We start from the raw sequence: 23,326 nt of genomic DNA, 5'->3' as shown, positions 1-23,326 counted from the left end.
GAATATTCCACCAAAGCATCAAAGAATATACTTTCTATTCAGTGCCCCAAGGAACTTTCTCCAAAATTGACCACATACTGGGGCACAAATCAAGCTTCAGCAAATGTAAAAAAGATTGAAATGATTCCATACATTCTATCAGACCACAATGCAATAAAGCTTAAAATCAACACCAGAAGAAAATCTAGTAATTACATGAATACATGGAAATTAAAAAAGGCATTCCTGAATGATGAATGGGTTAAAGGAGGAATTAAGAAAGATATAAAAGTATTCCTGGAACTAAATGAAAAGGACAATACAACACAATAAAACCTCTGAGACACATTGAAAGCAGTCCTTACAGGGAAGGTTATAGCTCTAAGTGCATACATTAAAAAATCAGAAAGAACACAAATCAATGACTTAACACAGCAACTCAAATACTTCAAAAGCAACAAATGAAACCCAAATCCAAGACAAGAAAAAAAAAATAACAAAAATCAGAGCAGAAATTAATGAAATAGAAAAAAAGAAAACAATACAAAGAATCAATAAATCCAAGAGCTGGTTCTTTGAAAAGATAAACAAGACTCACAGACCCAGTTAACCAAAAGAAAGAAAGAGCACCTCCAAATCAACAAAATCAGAGATGAAAGGAGAAACATCACAACAGACACTAAAAAGATCCAGAACATTATAAGGCAATAATTTAAAATATACAAGCTATTAAATTGAAAACCTAACATAAATGGACAGTATCTAAAAGCATGAGAACCTCCAAAACTAAACCAAGAAGACATCAACAGCTTAAACAAACCCATAACACATAAGGAAATTGAAACACAAAGCAAAAACCTCCCCACTAAAAAGAGCCTAGGACCAGATGGATTTATAGCAGAATTCTATCAAACATTTAAAGAAGACCTACATCCAACACTACTTAATTTCTTCAAAAACACAGAAATGGAGGGAGAACTTCCAAATTCATTCTACGAAGCCAACATCGCTCTAATACCAAAACCAGGTAAAGATACAACCCCCCAAAAGAAAACTATACCCCATATACCTTATGAAATTCTCAACAAAATATTGGCAAACCACATACTGACATACTTCAAAAAGATCATCCACTATGATCAAGTCATCTTTATTCCAGATATGCAGGGATGGTTCAAAATACGTAAGTCAATAAACATCATAAACCATATAAAAGGACTCAAAGACAAGAAGCACATGGTCATCTCAATAGATGCAGAGAAGACCTTTGACAAAATTCAACATGGATGTATGTTCAAAGTCCTAGAGAGAATTGGACTGGATGGAACATACCTCAATATAATTAAAGCTATATACGACAAACCCATAGCCAATACCCCTGTTAACAAAGAAAAACTGGAACCATTCCCATTAAAATCCGGAACCCAACAAGGCTGTCCACTACTTCCACTCCTTTTGAACATACTGCTTGAAACTCTTTCTAGAGCAGTAAGACAAGAGGAAGAAATTAAAGGAGTAATAATTGGAAAACAAGAGATCAAATTATACTTTTTTTTAGATGATATGACATTATACCTAAGAGACACCAAAAAACTCCTAGAAATGATTAATATGTTCAGTAAAGTGGCAGGTTACAAATTTAATCCACAAAAGTCTGTGGCCTTTCTATATACCAATAACAAGGAATCAGAGAAAGAGTAGATGGAAACGCTCCCTTTCACAATAGATCAAAGAAAATAAAGTATCTTGGGATAGATCTGGCCAAAGACATTAAAGAGCTCTACAAGGAAAATTTTAAATCTTTAAGAAAGAGACTGAGGAAGACACCATAAGATGGAAGGACCTCCCATGCTCATGGATTGGAAGAATTAATATTGTGAAATGACCATTCTACCAAAAGGCATTTATAGAATCAATGCAATGCCAATCAAAATCCCCATGACATTCTTCACAGACTGGAAAAAACCATCCTCAGATTCATATGGAAGCCCAAAAGACCTCGTATAGCCAAAGCAACCCTTAGCACTAAGAACAAGGCTTTGGGGGGAGGGGGAATTATGATACTAGATTTTAAACTGTATTACAGAGCTATAGTCATAAAAACAAACATGGCACTGGCACAAAAATAGATCTGTAGATCAACGGAACAAAACTGAAGACCAAAATATGAGTACATGCAACTTCAGGCACCTGGTATTTGAGAAAGGAGCCAAGAATATTCACTGGAGGAAATACAGCATGTTCAGAAAAATGGTGCTGCAAAACTGGATCTCTATCTGTAGAAGAATGAAACTAAACCCCTATCTTTCATATTGCACAAGTAGATCAGAGACCTCAATGTGAAGCCTGAATCTCTGAAACTGTTCGAAGAAAACATTGGCAGTAACCTACAAGATAAAAGTGTAGGGAAAGATTTTCTAAATCAGACATCAATTGCTCAGGAAACAAGGTCAAGAATCAACAAATGGGACCTCATTAAATTAAAAGGCTTCTGTATATCAAAAGAAGCAACCAAGGAAGTGAAGAGAAAAACCACAGAGTGGGAGAAAATCTTCACTAGCAACACATCTGACAGAGATTTAACATCCAGAATATATAAAGAACTCAAAAAACAAAGAATCAAGAAAGGAAGTAACCTAATTAAAAGATGAGCTAAGGAGCTGAACAGAGTTCTCAAAAGGAAAAATAAAGATGGCTAAGAAGCATTTTAAAGGTTGTCAACATCATTAGTAATTAGGGAAATGCAAATTAAAACCACTTTAGGATTTCATCTTACCCTAGTCAGGCAGACTAAGATCAAGAGAACAAATGATACCAAATTTTGGAGAGGATGTAGGGAAAGGGAAATGCTAATCCACTGCTGGTGGAATTGCAAACTTGTTGAACCCCTATGGCAACCAGTGGGGAGAACCCTTGAAAAACTAAAAATGAACCTACCATTTGACCCAGTTATACCACTCCTTGGAATATACCCAAAGAGCTCATCTTACTGCAGAGACACCTGTACATCCATGTTGCTCGCTGCTCTTTTCACAATAGCTAAGATATAGAAGCAACCTCAATGTCCCTCAACTGACAAGTGGATAATGAAAATGTGGTACATTTATACGATGGAATTCTACTCAGCAAAAAAGGAAGATGAAATCATGAAATTTGCAGGTAAATGGATGGAAATAGAAACTGTTATGCTAAGTGAAGTAACACAGACTCAGAAAAACAAACAACATATGTTCTCTCTTGTATGTGGGTCTTAGTACCAAATCCTTGTTGAGTATGTATCCAGATATAACTACAGGAACCAGGACAATGAAAAGAAACCAGGGAGGTAAAGGAAAAGGAAGAACCTGAGGAGGGGGGGGGGAGCAGTAGGAAACAGGTGTTACTAAGGGAGATATGGATAAAAATGGGGTTATTTAAATGGGAGGGTGAGGGAGGGTTATACAAGGAAACTTGGGGATAAAGGGAAAGAAGGAGCTCAAGAGAGGTGGGACCATAGCAGAAGGGTATAATTAAAGGAGAAACGGGGAACATGGGGACACTTTAAATGGGGAAAACATGGTGAAAGGATTAGAGAGTGAGAGAGATAAGTAATGCCTAGCTAGTTTTAAAAACAAGAGGGAACCACATTAGTCCAACTATCTATAGACAAATTATACATACAACTAGTTCAAGGAATAAAATATATATCTAGTCAAGGTTTATCTGAGAACATTTGGTTTTTGCCCAAGCTTTATCAAGATAGCACACAGTAATTAGAAGTATCAGACTGGCGGAACTAAACTTCTTGGATGTTTAAAAGCCATACTTTGAGGCCTATGCTAATCTGGTCAGAGGGACTTAAAGGACAGATTTTGCTCCTTGCCCTCCAAGGTCAACTAAGTTCCAGAGGACTATGAATATATCTCAAAATGTCCTGTAACTGTGGTGAGTCACCTGTCCTCTTGATCAAGGAGAGGCCATGGAGACCCCATCAGATGGATCTGAACCAGTATCCAGTCTACAAAGAGGAGGGTCAACACAGAGGAAACATTTCCTACATGCTTCCAAGTGAAGACAGCCACTGTCGAGCAAGACCTTTGACTTACCTTCACATAGATGGAACTGTTTTCTAAAATAAAATAAAAAGCCAGGGGCTCCTCCCAAGCCCATTTAGCATTGAACTGGGAAAATTAACAGTAGACCCCAAACTTATATAAAGGAATATTGGCAACTGATTGCTCCCTGATGAGGAACAGCTGACCTTCCTAAAACAAGGAACTCTAAATAGGATGACTAGACTCAGAAGATGGAAAAGCACTGGGGAATGGCTGGGGACACCGACAGCACAGTGAACAGTAGCAGGGATGACAGAGTATATGGGCTCCAGTAGGGGGGGGGAGGCTATGTGAGGGTGCCATTTGGGAGGTGGGTATACTAATGAATAAGATTGTTTGGGATGATCTGTATGAAATACACAAAAAAAATCAACAAATAAAAAAATGAGTTGTATTTGAGGAGAAGCATAAAAATTTGCTCCATGTTAATTAGTAGAGATGAAACACATTACCATTGAAATCTCCCCAATTATTTTATGTCTATGCTCAGGTGGATCTAAAAAAAGTAACTGACTGTGACTAGTAATAATCAGATATATAGAGATTCGAGACGAATGTGCAAACACAAACACACACTCAGAAAAATCAACAAAAAATAAAATTAAAAGAAAACACTGAAAAATAAATAAATAGAAATAATTTTTAAAAAGTTTAAAGTACTAGGGATGGAGAGATGGCTCAGAGGTTAAGAGCATTGGGTGAAAAGTAACTGACTGTGACTAGTAATAATCAGATATATAGAGATTCGAGACGAATGTGCAAACACAAACACACACTCAGAAAAATCAACAAAAAATAAAATTAAAAGAAAACACTGAAAAATAAATAAATAGAAATAATTTTTAAAAAGTTTAAAGTACTAGGGATGGAGAGATGGCTCAGAGGTTAAGAGCATTGGGTGCTCTTGCCGAGGACCCAGGTTCAATTCCCAGCACTCACATGGAGCTAACACTTATTTGTAACTCCAGTTCCAGGGGATCCCACATCCTCTTTTGACTCCATGGGCAGTGCATAACATGGGTGCACTTACACACACTCAGGCAATACACTCATATACGTTAAAAAAAATTTTTTTTAAGTACTTAAGGTACTGGAGAGATGGCACAGCGGTTAAGAACACTGGTTGTTCTTGCAGAAGACCTGGGTTTGAATCCCAGCACCCGCATAGCAGCTAACAACTTTCTGTAACTCCAGTCCCAGGGGATCCAACAGCCTCTTCTTTCCTCCGCGGGTACTGCATGACACGGGTGTACTTACCTGCATGCAGGCAATACACACATACACATAAAATAAAATTTTAAAAATTTAAAAAATAGTACTTGAGATTTTTTCTAATAAGTTAAAGGGTTTCAGAATCGAAAAATGCCAAGACAGTGAAAACGGGGAAAAGCCTTGCTGCTTGGCCTCTGTGCCCTGTGTGAAGTTCACAGACAGACTTTACAGGCAGGGAAGTGATGTGCTGGCCATGGAAGAAGTTACAGAAAGAACTTTAATTAAGTGCAAAACCCAGGACCATGACAAATACGGAGATCAGATAGGCACAAAAATTAGCCATCCTAAATTGTCAACAATATATCAAATATAACTACATTATATCCCACAGACTGGTAAGTGGAATATAAAATGCAAGCAAAAAATTATTCTTTTTTTTGTAAATCACTAAAGTATTATTATGAACCATAGCTGTATTCTAAAGAATTCAACATTGTTATTTCTTTGAGATAGTAATTGCAAAGGTCGGGCTTTCTTTTGAATCTCATTGACCATTAGTACAGTGGAATTTAGATATGACTTGTCACTGAATGCCTCTCTGTGTTGACTCATTTAGAAAACAATCAAATCATATTAGTGTTATTAATACAAAATTTGTATTGCTATACATAAAATAAAGTAGGACTTTAAAATTAAAAAAGAAAAGAAACAATGTAGCAGTGGAGGAAAAAAAGTATGACTATGGTAAGTATTGAAACGCATCTGAAAGGATGACTTCATGAAAGTAGAAAAGAGCAGCGGTTAGAAACATTTGATTTAAAAGAAAAATCTTACTTTTGAGCTTCAATATGGGTAACATATAGGATTAACAAGTCTTTCTAGTTCTATAGACCACAAATATTAAGGTAGAACAAGATCATTATCAAGGGGCTTGATGGCATTATTGAAATGAATTAATTTCTCATTCTCATTGCCAAAATCAAAAAACCCTGTATTTGTAATCATAGAGTCAAAACAAGACAAAGTCAAGTGAGTGATTAAAATGAGAAATTAAAGCTACTTTTGCTATATGTTGGAATGCAGAGTTCTAGAAATAAATCACAAATATATTGCATTCATTCAGAGTATAGTTTTCATTTTACATTTTGACATAATATAGAGAATACGGAAAAAATACATAAATACTTTCAAAAGCTCCCTTAGTCCTAGGTTTCAATAAATTATTTTAAATCGAGACAATTTGTCACAAATATTCTTATGTACAAAAAAGCAAGATGATATTGAAAAGCTTTTTATTTTCTTTCTCTTGTTTTGCATAGCATAAAATGCCCCTCAAAAAAGTTACCATGGACATGTAGCACTTACCGTAACAGCAAACTGCTCAGGTTCACATAAGTTGTTATAGTCACTCTTGAACTGAGACAATGAATTCAACTGCTCTTGATCAGGAAGATGCTTTATTAAGTTCTGAAAATTAAAACCAAGTGCAAATAGCTTCATTACACATCTCTCAATTCTCAGAAAAAAATGATCATTAAACTAGAAACTAAACCAGTGAAGAAATTAATCTTGTTTTTTCTTTTCTTTTTCTTTTTTTTCCTCCCAGAAAACTTCCCTTATACTAAGCCTGAAGCAACAGGCTACTCAACTTGGAAACAATTTTATTTTCTGCTCTCCCAGAGTTGTTATATATTTAAGTCAAGCACTGCTGAATATTTATTTGATTAGCTTATAATTGAAAGAAAGAAATTCAACTTATACCAAAGGAACAGCTTTTTCACCTGGATAAATATGATCCATTACATTTCAGCTTTAGGGAATTGATTGTCAGAAATCTCAGGCAAAACCAAACACATTTCAGTACTTAACTCCAGGATAAAAAAATCCTCATGTTGATACCAAAAGTAAGGGAAAGAATAAAAAAAGAAACCAAGGGAATTTTAATGCAGTGTTGCAATATTGAACTAAAAGATTACATTTTAATAATAAAAACCAAAGATATCTTTTAAATGAGGACAAAGCAACATCTCTAATGTGGAAGAAATTTATACAAGCAGCGGAGACAGAGGATGATAAGATGCATGTGAAGAGACCCTGTAGGAATATCAGTGCCCAAGGCTGAAAAGCTCCTTCACTTCTATCAATTAGAGCCTAGAATCCATAGGTTCTCTTGGCTGTTCCAGTCCCTTTGGGATGCATCCCACTTAAGAAAGACGAGGGGAATATGTAGAATTTGGGCAACTGTGCTATGCTGACACAAATAAATAAGCAAGCCCATGGACAAAGCTTATACATAACCTATGTATCAAAATATAATAACTAACCAATAGGACTAGTTAGTGTACTAACATTCAAGTTAAGGGGGAAAAAAGGAGTGTTGGATGCTTACAATTCTAAATCCACAATAAACTTAAGTCAAGCATAAGTTTCAACTAACCCTATGGCATACTATGTAAGTATCCCTTTGGGGTGGGGGGGCGGACATAAATGTCCCAAAGAACTTTTAGTTCAAAATAGAGTTGGAAAATATTATATATCAAAAGTAGTTGAATCAAAGAACAAATCATGAGTTCACTGTGTACCTTTGGATAAAACCTTGATTGACTAGCCAAAAATAAAGTGGTAATTTAAGATCATCCTCAGAAAAGTCATTATTAATACTAGTAAGGTAAACACAAACTTATGATGTTTTTGACAGATAAACAGAAATTTCTCACTGGAAATCCATGAGTTCAAAAGACTTGGATATTTATATTTTTGTTTAGCCATTCTAGTTGACAGTTATACTATTCAAGTTATTCATACAACAGGTCTTTGAATTTCTTTAGCATTCTTTTAGGTAGTCAGGATATGTCAATGAATATTTTTAGTATGCTCTACAATTTTACTTTTCACCATACTTTCATTGATTTTTCACTTAAATATCTGGGTGTTTCCCCCCAAAACAACAACTACAACAATAACAACAAACAAACCTCATGATTTATAGGAGTGCAGGTCCAACCTTCCTTTGCTTTCAAACCCTTACCAAATTACTCATGTCCTCCCAAAATCTTAATCTCTGGTCAAGCTGAATTCTACAAGTTGTCTAAATAAAAGTTTTCCCTTCACAACTCATAGTATTATTACTACCAGAACGAGAAGCACATTTTTATACAATCTTTCTGTCCTTTTCTATATCCATGCATGATTCCTCATTTAGGTACTCTTAGCTCCAAATACACAACATGAGTGTTCCTTCACCCAATTCTCAACTTATATTTCAACCTTGACAAAGCTATGTCCATATTGTATCTTAACTATACATGTAATTATCTTCTCTCTTGGCAAAACAGAAACTTCAAGAAGGTGAAGTCTGTCTGATACACCCTTGTACAATGCCTTGCACACAGTGGATACAATAAATGTTAGCAAAAGGAATTTACCAAAGTCCATGGAGACAATCTTGCACACTTTTATTTTAAATGGATTAAGAATGAAGTGCAAGTGTAGCACAAATACTGATACACTGCTGATCTATTGTTCATGAGTATCATGTAAAAATTAGGTTATGACAGTGAACAAAGCCAAACAAAATAGTGATTATTACAAATGTAATTACAAATATAATTTGAACACTGTGTTCAGATTGGTGCTATGCCATCATAAAATAAGGATTTTTTTTGGGGGGGGGCGTCTTTTTGAAACAGGGTCTCCCTGTAGCCCCAGCTGGCCTGGAATTCACTATGTAGACCAGGCTGGCCTTGAACTCACAGAGATCCGCCTGCTTCTGCCTCCCAAGTGCTGGGACTACAGGCATGTGCCACCATGCCCGGCTGGATTTTTTTTTTTTTTAAGTTCCAGCTGGCCTGGAACTCGCTATGCAGAACAGGATGGCCTTGATCTCACAAAGATCCACCTGTCTCTGCTTCTGCCTCTGCCTCCCATGCCTGAGATTAAAGACATGTGCCATCATGCCTGCCAAAATAGGGAATTTTAAAAAATTAAACAAATACTTCAAATAACATGAAATTTTTATTTTTCATTTTTTAAGATTTGTCAACTCATAAAATTGGCTTCATACTTAGTGAAGAATACCACCACACAATCCCAAGAGGTCATGACTACTCCCCAGAATCTATGAAATTACCTGCTTACATGGCAAAGGGAATTAAATCTACAGATTGGATCCCATTTGTTACCAGTTAGCCTTAGGGTGATTATCCTGTAGTATCATAGCATCTGATGTAATCACAAAAGTAAAAGTAGAAAGAAAGAATGATCAATTAAGAAGGAGATGTTATACAAGAGAGGAGGAAAAGGGTCCAATGATGTTGGCCTGGAATATGAAGGTCGGGATCCATGTTAAGGGAGGTAGGCAGCCATGAGAAGCTAAAGAGGACAAAGACAGGATTCTTCCCTGAACCCTACTGAAAACATTCCAGATCTGCCAAAACCTGAGCTCAAACCAGTAAGACAAATGCCAGCCTTCTATAACAGTGCAAGATAGAAAATTTGCTACAGCACGCTGTTGAATTTGTGGAGAATTGTTGTAACAGGCAAAGGAAACTAATACATTAAAAAATTAAATGAGGTTAGGGTTGGAGGGAATGTTCAGCATTTAAGAGCACTTACTGCTCTTCTAGAGGACCGACCCAGGTTCAGCTTCCGGCACCCACAATGTAGCTAACAACCATTTGTAACTCCAGTTCCAGGGGATCAGATTCCCTCTTCAGGCCTCCACAGGCACTGCATGCATGTGGTGCACCTACATACATGCTGGCAAAACACACGCATAAAATAATAAAATAAAATAAAACAAAAAATTTCAAAATTTTTATGAAGTTGAACCTGCATTAGACATGAATTACAAAACAGAAGGGACCTTCTACCTCCAGACCACAAAATCTACATGATTATCTAAAACATTCATATAATCAAGTTAAAATCTACTCTGTAAATATTTAACACATATTTCTTCTTTCATTACCAGAAATACAAACATTTAGAGGCAGATAATTTTACTTTAAGGAACTTGATGTCTGCTCTCAGCAAGAAGTCACATACACAATTAACAGTAACAAAGACAAAAATCAAATTCAAAGAAAAACAAAACTGTTACAGGAAACAAATAGTCCTTAAAGAAAAGTTGTCGAATTAGGTATTTTCTATGTCTGCGTGACTCAATGCACAGATCTGAAACAAGAGCATGTTCCACCATATTTATAATAGGAGACAGGAAAGGCAAACCTGGAACTTCTAAAAATATCACTTATTGATAGGTTCAAACATCTATATAAGTTTACCCATTGTTCATTCTGATAAATCATAGTTGGTGTCTTCCCTTTTCCCCTATCCTACTGTCCTCCTGCCCCCATTAGCCCAGCAAGGCCTCAGACTCTTAATTCCCCCACCTCAGGCTCCAGAGCATAGAGATTACAGGCAAAGACCATCAAATGTGCTTGTTGGTTTCTTTGTCTTGTTATTAGTAAAAAGAAAAAAAAAGAACTGCAAGAATATATTTAAAACCACAAAATAGCAAAAGGCATTCTCTTATCACAACAAGTATTTTGCTTAGCCAACTTCACATCTGTCAAGGTACACATATTGATGCCTTGTGTGGAATTTCCAAATTTGGTACAACACTGGAACTCATTAAAAAACACTGTGAGGAAAAAAAAGGTTTTTGAAATAATGTTCTAGTCTTCAGAATGAATTCAGAGTACCACAAGTCATAGCTCTTCTAGGAGATCAGTGATAAAGCAGAGTTCTTACAAAGTTAACTACGTGAAAAGAGGGCTCCCTCAATCTTCTACACCAAACAATAATTCAACTCCTTAAGTCAAAGAAAAATACTCTAAAGCTATAAAACAAATTTAAATTAACATGCCATTAGTCTTAACAAAAACAAAAATATGTATGTAAAATTAAACAATTTGCTTTTCAGAAACAGTCATTTAAAGTAATTGAAATGTAATCATTTTGATAGCATTATATTTAGTTAGCAGTTAAGAGAAAATGCAGAGTTTTATATCCTGGCAATGCAGAAGTTATGCTAAAACTAATTATGCAGCAATGATTTTCCAGTTGAATGATTTAGACTGAGAATTTTTCTTCACTTACAGATTACTATTTAATGAGAAGTTTGCAATAAAATATTGGAATCTAAGTTCTGTCTGCTTGTTTACCTGAATCATAGATTCTGCCAATCGTGTTTCATCCACTTCTAGTATTATCATTTTGATTTCCTCATACGGCACTCGGAAAGAGCTCAGGAAGATTGCTTAAAGAAAGGGGAAGAAAAAAGCCTCATAATATATAAGTAATAAAGAGATTCAAGATGCAGTGATAAATAAAATTGAAAGAAATAAATTTATAAAATTATACAGTTGTGCAGGAAACTTCATTAGCACATTTATGTTCTCCCTAATTTTAGAACTGGTATATAAACATCCATTCTGCACTTTTATGCAGGTGTCAAGCATGATTTTTAAATCCTTACCTATCTGCCAACCATAGGAATGGTGCCAATTGTCATATGATTTAAAAAACTAAAATATGTCGGATCTGCCAAAAAATTATCACATTGTAATGAAAATGATAAAATTCCAGCATCTGCATTTAATATTTGTCTAAGTATACATGATACTGGCTTGTATAATATTTTCAAGCACTAAACAGTTCAGAGAAAACCATTAAGAAAACTGCTGAGTAATGCATCCCACTTTACAACAATCATTACAAGTAAAATTATATTCAGAAATATTGTATACATAGATAACTTGCTGGAGAAACAGCCCTTGTACTTACTTAATCTTAAAATATCCCATTTTAGAAAGTAAATTTTCATGGTAAATTAACTACATGGAGATACCTCTCCATGATACTATGTTACTGGGAATTCCAGACATTACTTAAGTTTTTTTTGCTATTTATTTATTAATAGATATTTGTCTTATAATAATTTTCAACAAAAGCTTTCAAGGTATATACTATTATTTGCAGTGCATTAGATATAATGCTTTTACAGTTCCACCAACCCCACACACTCGATTAATGTGTTTTCATGGTAAAATGTCAGTTTTTAGCGTGTTATGGTGGTTCAAACCTTCAATCCTAGTACTTAGGAGGCTGAGGCAAGATGACTGCAATTTTGAGGCCAGTTTGGGCTACACAGTGAAATACTGTCCCAACAAAAGTAAAGTCATTTCTTGAACTTCCTTACTATTTGCTACCAATAACACATTATTTTAATTCTTTGCTACTGGACTTGTATTCTGCCTGGAGGCAGCTGAGAACAAAGGCACTATATGTCATAAAACTTTAAAACCATAAACTGCTTCTTTTTTGAACTATTTCTTATTCTTGAGAACAAGGAAGTTGTGTTCTCATGGAAGCTTCATTTGCATATTTCTACACCCAAGAAGTCACAAAAGTAGGATACATGTGTTAGAAATTATGGCTGTCTGTAACCAACAATGTCCTAAAAGCAGAACAGATCAAAGATGCAAAAGTTCCAGCAGCAGATATTCATGGAATAAAAGGGAATAACTCTGAAACAGAGTTAATCTTTTAAAAATACTTTATTATTTTTATTTTATGTGTATGAATGTTCTGTCTGCATATATCTAACTGCACCCATGAAATGTGATATCCACAGAGGTCAGAAGATGGCACTGGACCCCCTGGAATTGGATATATGGAAAGCCGTTAGCCTCCATGTAGGTGCTGGGAACTGAACACAGGTCCTCCACAAGAGCAGCCAGTGCTCTTAAGTACTGATGCTACTTCTCCAGTTACAACACAATTAATTATGCAAGCCAAAAATATAAAAGCAATCTGATCTCAAAAGAATAATGAATGAACAATTTATGGGATGAGAATAAAATGTAGATATCTATATTATTAGAAAAACTAGTTAAAGGAGAGAAAGTAAAAATGGGTATTAACAACAAAAAGAAATGGAACTGGACATGACAAATGAGCTCTTCTCTGAATGGAAAAGAATTTCATAAGCACAAAGGCATAGACAAGGTAAAAAGATTCATATCCAACAACACAAAAAAAGCATGAAAATGTCAGTGCACTCAAAATGCAAGAAGAACAGTGGAAATCTGATTCAATATTCAGTTTTATTTACCTTTAAATATAAACAAATATCTAAAATAATTAGAGAAGCAATAGGCCAGAACAGGAAAGTGATAAAATTAAAGAATCAATTAAAATAGGATAAAAAATGATAATTAAAAGTGACACAGGGAGCCTCAGGAGCACCTGACTATCAGCAAATAGCATTTATGCCACTACTCTATCCCATAAGGATTCATTTCAGCCTGTATTCTAGAAAAAGCTTACCTAGGCCACAGTGAGGATGGAAGGGAGGCATTCTGAAACGGTCATAAAAGGAATGCTAACGCTCGCTTTTGCACATATTGCTCTTTAATCAACAGCAAGGATCATTATCCTCTTGCTGGAGAACTGTTTGGTTCCAATACTTGCTAAAAGCTCACTTGAGACATTTAACAAGTGAGAAGCAGACTAAAAGCCATGTTAACACTCCTCATCCATCCAGATTCTACATATTATATCCTCTTTGCACCACTGAAAAGAAATATACATAGGTCAAATTATCTCAGCTCCAAGCAGAACTATCTTTGATGCATTTAAGATGCAGTAAGAAATGAATTAGGAACAAAATAATTTCCTTCTCTCATAATAATTCAGTCAGGAAGACAATTTCATACTAAGTATTTAGCTCCTGTAACAGTAATTAACTCTACAATATTTCCATCAGTAGTTCAGAGGAAAGGCTTTGAGCAACTCAGGTAGGATAATGGAATTCATGTCACTCATCATCCTCATTTCCATTAATATTCTATTATACCAAGTGATCAAGTATCACAAATAATGGAGATTCAGAAGTATAAAACAATAGATTACCAATTCTTTAAAAGTATGATGTCATTGCCTGAATTCCTTCTCTTTAGTACAAAAAAGGAACTTTAAGGAGCAGTTTTCACTTATGGAAGGCAGATATCACCCAAAATCCTGTTCTAGTTCGCTAGTATACATTAATCTTTTAAAGACTTTAATCTTGTAATTTGCATGAAGAAGAGCAATCTCAGCATTTATTATAAGAAAATGGAAAACAAGTCAAAGATGAACCAATTTCAAGAAACAATCAACAGGCGTTTTGATAATTTGATATTTATCTGTGCTACTTACAAAGGTTCTGCGCAATTTTAGGATCTAGAAATTTAAGTTCTTTAATTTTTTTCTTAATAATTTTCTTCTCCTCAAAATCATCCTCATCCCTTTTCTCTGTAAAACAAAACAATGATCTGTGTTATAAATAATAAAAACTTCAAGAGGAAAATGACAGAACGTGATTTTTTTCATAGACGGTAACACTACAAACACACACAGGTAGAGATATTCCTAAATCATAGTTATAAAAATAAAATATTTATCACATACATACAGTCTCACAATGTAAACTGTTTCAGATAAGCAGTGGTAGCTCCTGTTAGGTTTGAAAAATTATTGAGCTGATATTTGAAAGTTTAAAAAGAAGCACATTTTAAAAAACTGACTTATACTATATAAGCTAATTGTATGGGACACAAGAACAAGGGAAGTTAGCTCATTTGAATAGAATACAGTGCGTAGTTGTAGAAGTTGATGGACTCATGCCTAGATCAGTGAGACTATCTGAAGAAACAAAACAAAACAAGACAGTCACTATATAAAATTTGGGTCTTGGCCAGTTCTGATCCCAGCACCCACATGGCAGCTAACAACTGTCCGAAACTCCAATTTCAGGGGATCCGACAGCCTCTTCTGTCCTCCACGGGCACTGCATGACACAGGCGCACTTACCTACATGCAAGCATAACACTCATACACATAAAATAAAAATATATTTTTTAATTTGCATCTTGGTAAGCAAGAATGGCAGGGCAAAGTGTTTCGCAGATATACACAAATAAATCACAAATATGAGGGCAAAATAAACCTTAAAAGCATAAGGAACTGAGAACCAGCTGCATGATCATCATGAATACGCATTATGTATACACATACATTATACATACACACACATATATGTATGCAGTTGTAGTATGATTCACTCCAGTACTTTTTATATAAGAAGCACATAACTATATGTCTCAGTAAATAATAGTATAAAGTAAGAATCAAATTGTCTTTTTTTCTGAAAACATTAATGAATTGATTTCTCTATCACTTCATGGATAACCAGTTCTAATTTGCAAATGAGTCTGTTTCATTTATTCCTTTGCATATCAGCCCCACTGCAGGGCTGGGGACCCTTCTCTCCCACTACTCCTGTGCTGGTCTGCATTACTGTCGCTCTCTCTGAAGCAGCATGTTCTTTCTATTAATTGATTATTCAAGTTACTTTGATCTTTTCCTATCTTAATTTTTATTATATTTCTTATTTTTTTAATCCCAACTATAGAATAATTTAAAAGTTCCCAAAAGAAACTCCATTTGTATTTTACTTGACTAAACAGATACATATTTTTCCTTCTTCTTTTGTTGTTTTTTATTCTTGTTTTTTTAGAAACAGGGTCTTGCTATATATAGCTCTGGTGGACCTCAACTCACTATGTAGTCCATACTTGTGACACTCTTCTTGCCTTAGCCTCCCAAGTGCTAAGGACATGAGCTAGGAGATTCGACACTGACAGTGAACTGTTTCTGAAATTATTCAATTAAGACAATATTCTTCATAAACAACATATGTATCTACTGTGGTAGTTATTCTAAGGAAATATAAATTATAGTCCTTAGTATTGCAGAGAACTAGGCTGAAGTTACCATACATATTTTATACCCAGTCACTTATTGTTCTTTCACTATAGTAACAAAAACTTAGCATCAACTTAAGAGTGTTATGCTAGGCAATGTAAATGCAATGCCAGATCAAAAAGACAACCTGGGCATCACAAAATTTAAGGTTCAATACAAATGACTACAGCATAAGTGGCAAGCAAAATACTGCTAATTTTCAGCAAGAACTACAGGAAAAGAAGGCTATTCTAACTTACACTGGTCAAAGATAGTCTTCCTGGGATAACTGATAAGTAAGTCAAAGGTTAAAGGATCTAGCCTGGTGTGAATGTGCTGCAAGGGGCCAGAGAGAATGGATGGAACATTCTGAGGGTTTGAAAGGCAAAGAAAAGATATGAAGACAATAAAATGAGGTGATCCTAGTGGAAATAAATGACATCAGACAAAAATCATGCAAGACCTTTGAAGCTGGAGTAAGAAATCTGGATTTTATTCTCAGAGTACAAAGGAGGCTGTGAAGATTCAGCATCTTGTAGAGATGTTAGGAAGGACTGGGCTTCTGGAAGTAGACTGAAAAGAATGGCAGAAATAGTGACTGAGAGGTGAGAATGACAGGATTCACATGGGTAAACAGCACTCTCCCAGAGCAAGAGCTGGAGGTCTGGAGAGAACGCCAGAGTGGCATCAACAGTGGGGACTAGAGTAATTATTGCTCCAAAGCATAGCCACCTTTTGAGTTCCAGATTGAATATCCAACTGCTTACTCTCAACACGTGTGCCTAAATATCTAACAAAGGCATCAGTGCTACGTGTCTAAAGCTGAACATCTGGTATATACCACTCTCTACATCCACTGTTCCAAAAGCTACCCTCACCTCAGAAAACAGGGACATTCTCAAGTGGGAACAGTTTGAATTTCTCTACTATTTCTACTACAACACCATGCAGTCCACAATGAATCCAGAGAACCTTAACTACCAGGCACTCACTAACAATCACTCCCCAGTGCCTCCCTCACTGCTACTTCTCCTCTTCTTAGGGTGACCCTCTTTCCTCCCTAGATCACAACTGCTTCCTAAGTAGTCTCCCTACCTACCCTAACTGCAAATTCATTGTAACCTCTTTACTACACTGCAGAGAAAGAATCATCAAAACTTCCTAAAAAGCCCTCAACTGCCTTATACAAAAAGATGGCCATGGATGCAGCTTCCCCATCACCATTGCTCTGCCTTTTTTCCTCCAAAGTACTTTTTATGTCTTTGTCCAGTATAAAGTAAGATTTTTTTTATATATTTGAAGGAATCAAAATCAGTAGAGGAACCTGTGGCACTATTCACAATAAGCAAGTAACAAAATCGGCCTAGGTGCGCACATTTAATGGATGAATGGATAAAGAAAATATTATACAAACACTTACATAGAAAATGTAATATTATTCAGTTATAAAGAAGAGCAAAATCCAGTCATTCACAGGAAAGCAAATGTAATTGGAGCTCATCTTGATAAAAACAAGCCAACCTCTGAAAGATAAATACCCTATTTTCTCTCTAGTGTGGAGTTTAAAGAAAAACTTAAACGAAATGAAAATAGGAGAATATTAAGGAAGAAGAACTGGATCAAAGAGAGAGAAAGAAGAGGTTAAAGGAGGTTGTGGAGGGTAGATATCATCAAAGTACGTTTTACAAATGGCTGAAAATATCACAATAAAACCCACTGTTTTAAACAGTTGAAATGATGAGAGGGAGGGAGGGAATGAAGGAACATTCTTAGAGACCATGATATTATCTGCCACTGTGTCTTTACTAGCAAGAATACAGCCTGAATACAGTGGGTGCTCACTAAATATCATTTGTGTAGATGTACATATTGCCCACTCCATGCATGCAAAAATTCAAAGGAAAAAGGGAGGTGATGTGGATAAACTTGCCAGCAATTGAGAAGCAGGTTTGAACTGGGCCAGTCTTAAGTATATTCAGATTAAGAAGTTATTCTGTATTCACATGGACACATTCAAGAGGCAACTAGATAAGAACATATGGAGAAAAGAAATCTAGAATGGAGGTAGAGGTATCAAGCCTAATACTTATTCCAAAATAGCAGGTTTCCTAGATACTACATTCCCACAACAAAGATCTCCTTCCCAGTATGAACACTGTATTGTTCTATATTGGCTAAATTTTTATAGATGAACTCTAGTAAGAATAGCAGTGCACTCCCTTTCCTTAGTCTGGTCAAATAACAATCCTCTTTGCATATTTCATTTTCTTCATTTCTAAGAGCATGGCAGCTCTATGTTTTAAGGTGGGTAGTTCATCTCAGCATTAGTACCCTCTCACATTCTGAAACATTTTTCTAATGAATCTGAAGAAAAAGTCAATTACATAATAACCTTAAGTCTCACATAACTTTGCGTGAAAAACCTATGAGAAACCATATTGTCTTGTACCACCTTCTCAAGAGTGATTCTCATCACCGTAAGGTAAGAAATGCCAAGGTAAGTAATTCTAAGCAACCAATTCAATGAAACAACAATGATCACTGATTTTATTCCAATTATTCTTTTTGGTGGTATCACAATAAAAAATAGGAACCACAATAAAAATAAAGTTTACAATGAGAGACTGAACCAATGTTAACCAATTCTTCCTTCTTTACAAAAAATTGACCAGCTAGACTCTTGTTAAGCTTGATGTATCAGTATACTCATAATGCAACAAATTTATGGCTTTCCTCATCTTCGAGACTACACAGTCAAAGGGAAGTACATTGTGGGAAGATGGGACATAGGGGTATGAAGGGGCAGTTTTCTAACAGAAAAAAACTGGAATTAAAAATTGCAAATTTGAAATAACTCACGGTGATATGATTCCAGACAATGAGCCTACTTATGCAAAGAGATGATATGAAAAAGCATCTTTCATATTTAAAATGAAAAATTGCTTTAAAAAATTAGATACTAGGCTACTTCCAATAATAAAAAAAAAAAATCAGGGAAAGGTCTTATTTAAAAGTCAGTGATAAAGTAGCATTTATGTGCTGTTATGCTCACTGTGATATTTTTCCCTCCTGTCCTCTAAAAGTTCCTGTGTTTCAAGTCCCCCAACAAATTGGTGTTAAGAGGTAATTGTATGTTAAACAGGTTCAATTAGATCAACTGGGGCTCTGTGTTAGCTGAGAAGGGATTAAGGAAGTTCATATGGAGCCCTGTTGGTTCTAGTAAGAAGATTGCTAACAGCAAAACCAGCCCTTTCCTCATCTTTCTCTAGCTTCCTGTTTTTCTGCACCTATACCTGCTCCCCAACACACACACACACACACACACACACACTTGCCACAATGCCACTCATCACAAGTCCTTAGCAGGGCCATGCTCAAGATGGTAACACCTTGAATTCAAAAGAAATTTGAGGCAAATAAATAAGCTTCTTTTCTTTATAAATTACTTAGCTTCCATTATTTTGGTATGGAAATGGAAAGCAACAATTAAAAGGATTCATTACAGAAGAATAAGAACATAGGAGGGCATTTGGTATGAATAAAGTTTTTTCATAAAGTTCATTTGTTACTGTTGGTAATTTCTCTGTAAAATACTAACATACCCAGACCCTGCAGTGAAGGTGAGCTTGAAATTGTGACACACAGCTCTGCATCCTAGCCTTATCACAAAACAACCCTGAACTTATGGCTTTAGGGACTATGCCCACCAAAAGAAGTATGAAGAATAAAATGAGATGGTAATTATCTTCATGTAACCTTCCCTGCACAGTGACAGAGGAGGGAGGGAGGAGGGAGGGGAACTAGAGTGCACAGTACAATGCAGCCCCCAGCAGTGAAGCAACTGAACACTCTGCCCCATCCCGGGGGAGTGCCTCCTCTAAAGCCACTACAAATACACTTGCACTGAAGTTGAGATTTTTCTCATGGATAGCATGAAACTCTGATCATAAAGTCAGATTATTAGTGCCATCTATACTTGTGATCTAACTATTTTGCCATTAGAGGTCTGTGTTTAATCTTCCTTCCTAGAGACTCGGGTAAGGCTCCATTTTTTTTTCCACAAGAAGATTAATGCTGTTCAAAAATGGTTCTGATCACTAACAGAGCACACGATATGTTTTATAAGGGGTTTATGTCAGGATGAAGTCAAAGATGACAAAACTTTCTGTTTCCAAGAGCCATGAACTCAAAAAGTCTTCTTTAATTACATCTTCATTTTATTCTTTTTCTATTTTCAAGTTTCAAAAATAGCAGCAAAATTATATAAAGAATATCTTTCCAAATCTTTTTTTTCCACACTAAATTTCCCATTAAAATTATAGTTCCATGGTATATGATTACACATCTTATTCCAGCTCAGTTCTATGGTGTTCCAATAAGGCTGATTTTAAAATTTGACCATTTCTGAGGAATTAGTCCATATAAATTTTATCATATATTCAATATATATTTAATCATGCATTATTTCACTGTGTTTAAAAAAACCTAAAATATACAGGTCTAAATATGTAGTTAGGAAAGTCACAAAAACATAAAAAACAGTTTTCTTGTCCCACAATAGAGTATTTTACATAAATAAATGCTACTAGTAATTGTATATTATTTTTACAGATTTTTCATATTTAATGTGTGTTATGTCAATGTCTTAAAATATTATTGAAAATGTATCTAGTACTCCATTAATATGAATGGTTCAAATTCTTAAGTTGATGCTTACAAAAAACTGCCTTTTTAAATTGCATTATTGTATTAGCATTGAAAGGATAAAAAATACAGCTAACTAAAGATACACATATTCTCTATGGACTCACCAGAAAATTCAACTCAACCACAGAAAAGGTAAGAATAAATAATGTATTTAGGAGATGAAATGCATGTAGTCCTAACAGTCTTCAAATGGAGTGTGTGGGGAGGAGGAGGTCACCTGTGAGTTTCCTACATAACTGCTAGTAGTTTTTTTGCTTGCTTTCACATTATAGACATTCTAAGAGGCTAATAAAGAATGTCAAAATGTGTTAATTTTTAAAGCATACCTATGGAATATGAAATTCAACTTGCTCACTCTCTGGGGGAAGAAACCTGAGTGCACAGGTCACTTGCAGAAAGCCAAAGAGGCTGGCTGTGATCAGATCTGAGATCAGGCCACTGCCATGAGTCAACAGTCCTAGAGAGGCTTGTGATAGGGAATCAAAATGAGAACAACAGTCTGCAGTCAGCACACAGGAAAAAGAAATCTCCCGTTCCTTCTTTGACTTGATGTAGTGTCCCCTAACTCTACTTGGTCACAAGGACTGATGAGGATAGTGAACTGGTCTGAGTGAGGGAGGAGGAAGACACTGAACCTTCTCAGCCCAGTGAGCTGGACTCAAAAGTTTCCAAAAAAGCTACAATTGAGACGAGAACATCAACTCACCTACCACTATCTCTCCAGTGAAGAGAGGATTCAGTCTAGGATTTGGCTAGGATTCAGTCTCTGGACACATTGTGGATGAAATGAGTGATGATCTTAAGGGTCAGAACTTCAGAAAAAACAAACAAACAAACAAACAAACAAAAACAAGTAGCCGAGGGCTAATATTATTGGTGGCTGCAATATAATAACCCAGCTTTATGGATGCTTTAGGTAACCCAGAGACAGAAAACATAAAATATACAGAGCAAACTTTGGTGCACCCAAAGTCATAAGGGGGGGGGTAAAAATTTTTTTAAGTTGGCAATACAAACTTGGCAAAAATATGAAAGTAAAAGCTTTCTACTAAAAACCCTAATTGTATAAATCACTTTAGTCACATCTGATCTGTCAAAATCTGGTTTTAAGATTTCTTGGCACATAAATAAAGGATATTTATCCAACTACATAGAAAATAATCAGGAAGACATATATAGCTATATTCTATTCAAGTATTAATATATGACTGTCATAACCAATCAAAGTATTTTTCTACCAAAAAGTAGTTTTTGACAATTCAAAGGTATAAATTGTACAATATTTAGGAAGAGTGGCTAAAGCACTAAATAAAATCTATAGCAATCATCAAAAATATAGCAGGTATATGCATATTTCTCATTATGCGACATTCTATTTTAGTGATCAGTGTCACAAAACAGTCTTGAAAGGCTTTTCTTTACAGCTTAGGCCTAGCATGGCTACAGAGAAGGAATTAATTACCAAATAAACTCTTGAAGTTATCTATATGGTTTTTTCAAACCATTATTGCATATGTATAGATCACTATTAAGACATAAAGAAACTTCTCAATGAAAAATTTAAAAAAAACCCACAAATGACAATAATGTCTATGTTGATCCAAATACTGTTACCCTTATCTCATTTTCTTCTTTTTTTGGTGGGGAGGGGATTGTTACTTTGAGCTGCTACGGATTGGTATATTTTTTAAAGACTGTCTCCCTATGTTGAAATGGCTAACCTGACACTTGTTTTATAGTCCGCTGTGATTCAAATTCATGGCAATCCTTCTGCCACAGCCTCATGATAACTGTGATTGCAGGTATGAACCATCATGTTGATGCTTATTTTCATACTTGTTTATCTCTATGAGAAATAAAAAAAATCATTCTAAATATTATTTTAAACTCAATAGCAAAACCCATTATCAACCACTGAGATAAGTAACTTAATTTGAAAACTATTACACCCACAAACTAAAAAGAACTAATTTCTTCAGATGTCCTTTTATATAAACAGTCTACCAACAACCAAGGACTTCAATAACAAAAACAAGATGTGAGGACAATCTGTCTGTGACATCTGTCACCCCACTGATAGCCAGGGATGATTTGCTGATCTGGCTGGCTAAGCAGATGTTCCCTTCTTTGCTCAATGCTCCATATGCATCCCTCCCAAAGATACATGTTCGGTCAAGAGGACGACCTTCCCGGATAGAGGAGGACCGGTCTTAGGACAAGGGTATATGCGTAACTGTGCCTCCCTGCTAGAACCTCCAAACAAGCTCTCAATAACAACAACAACAACAAAAAAAAAACACTTAAAATACCACCTTTCAAATTCATACATTAAATAACTTTAAACTCAGAAATCTGCATTGAAGGAGAAAAATAACCCTAACAAAGTTAAACCTATTGAAAACATAAGATAGACAAATGACTGATAGATAGATGATCAGTACACAGACAGATAAATGGATGGATGATAGTTACAAAAAAGTTCAGCTTTCATCCAATGATTCCAAATCTAAGAAGAAAGGCAAAAGGATAGATTCAGTCAACAA

General features: G+C 35.4%; 1 protein-coding gene across 3 annotated transcripts in view; it reads right to left on the bottom strand.

Annotated features, from left to right (window-relative positions):
* Positions 1–23,326, bottom strand: part of Diaph3 (diaphanous related formin 3) — a 545,702-nt gene that overhangs the window by 261,231 nt on the left and 261,145 nt on the right. For all 3 annotated transcript variants that reach the window (XM_008822916.2, XM_008822917.2, XM_029558567.1), the window contains 3 exons: positions 14,490–14,585; positions 11,453–11,547; positions 6,651–6,752 (listed from right to left, as the gene is read on the bottom strand). In XM_008822916.2, the coding sequence (XP_008821138.1) occupies positions 6,651–6,752; positions 11,453–11,547; positions 14,490–14,585 (293 nt within the window). The remainder of the gene's footprint in view (positions 1–6,650; positions 6,753–11,452; positions 11,548–14,489; positions 14,586–23,326) is intronic.

Source organism: Nannospalax galili, unplaced genomic scaffold, assembly GCF_000622305.1.
Source record: "Nannospalax galili isolate Female #2095 unplaced genomic scaffold, S.galili_v1.0 scaffold308, whole genome shotgun sequence".
In the NCBI taxonomy this organism is placed as follows: Eukaryota; Metazoa; Chordata; class Mammalia; order Rodentia; family Spalacidae; genus Nannospalax; species Nannospalax galili.
This window is presented reverse-complemented; position numbering and strand designations above follow the sequence as displayed.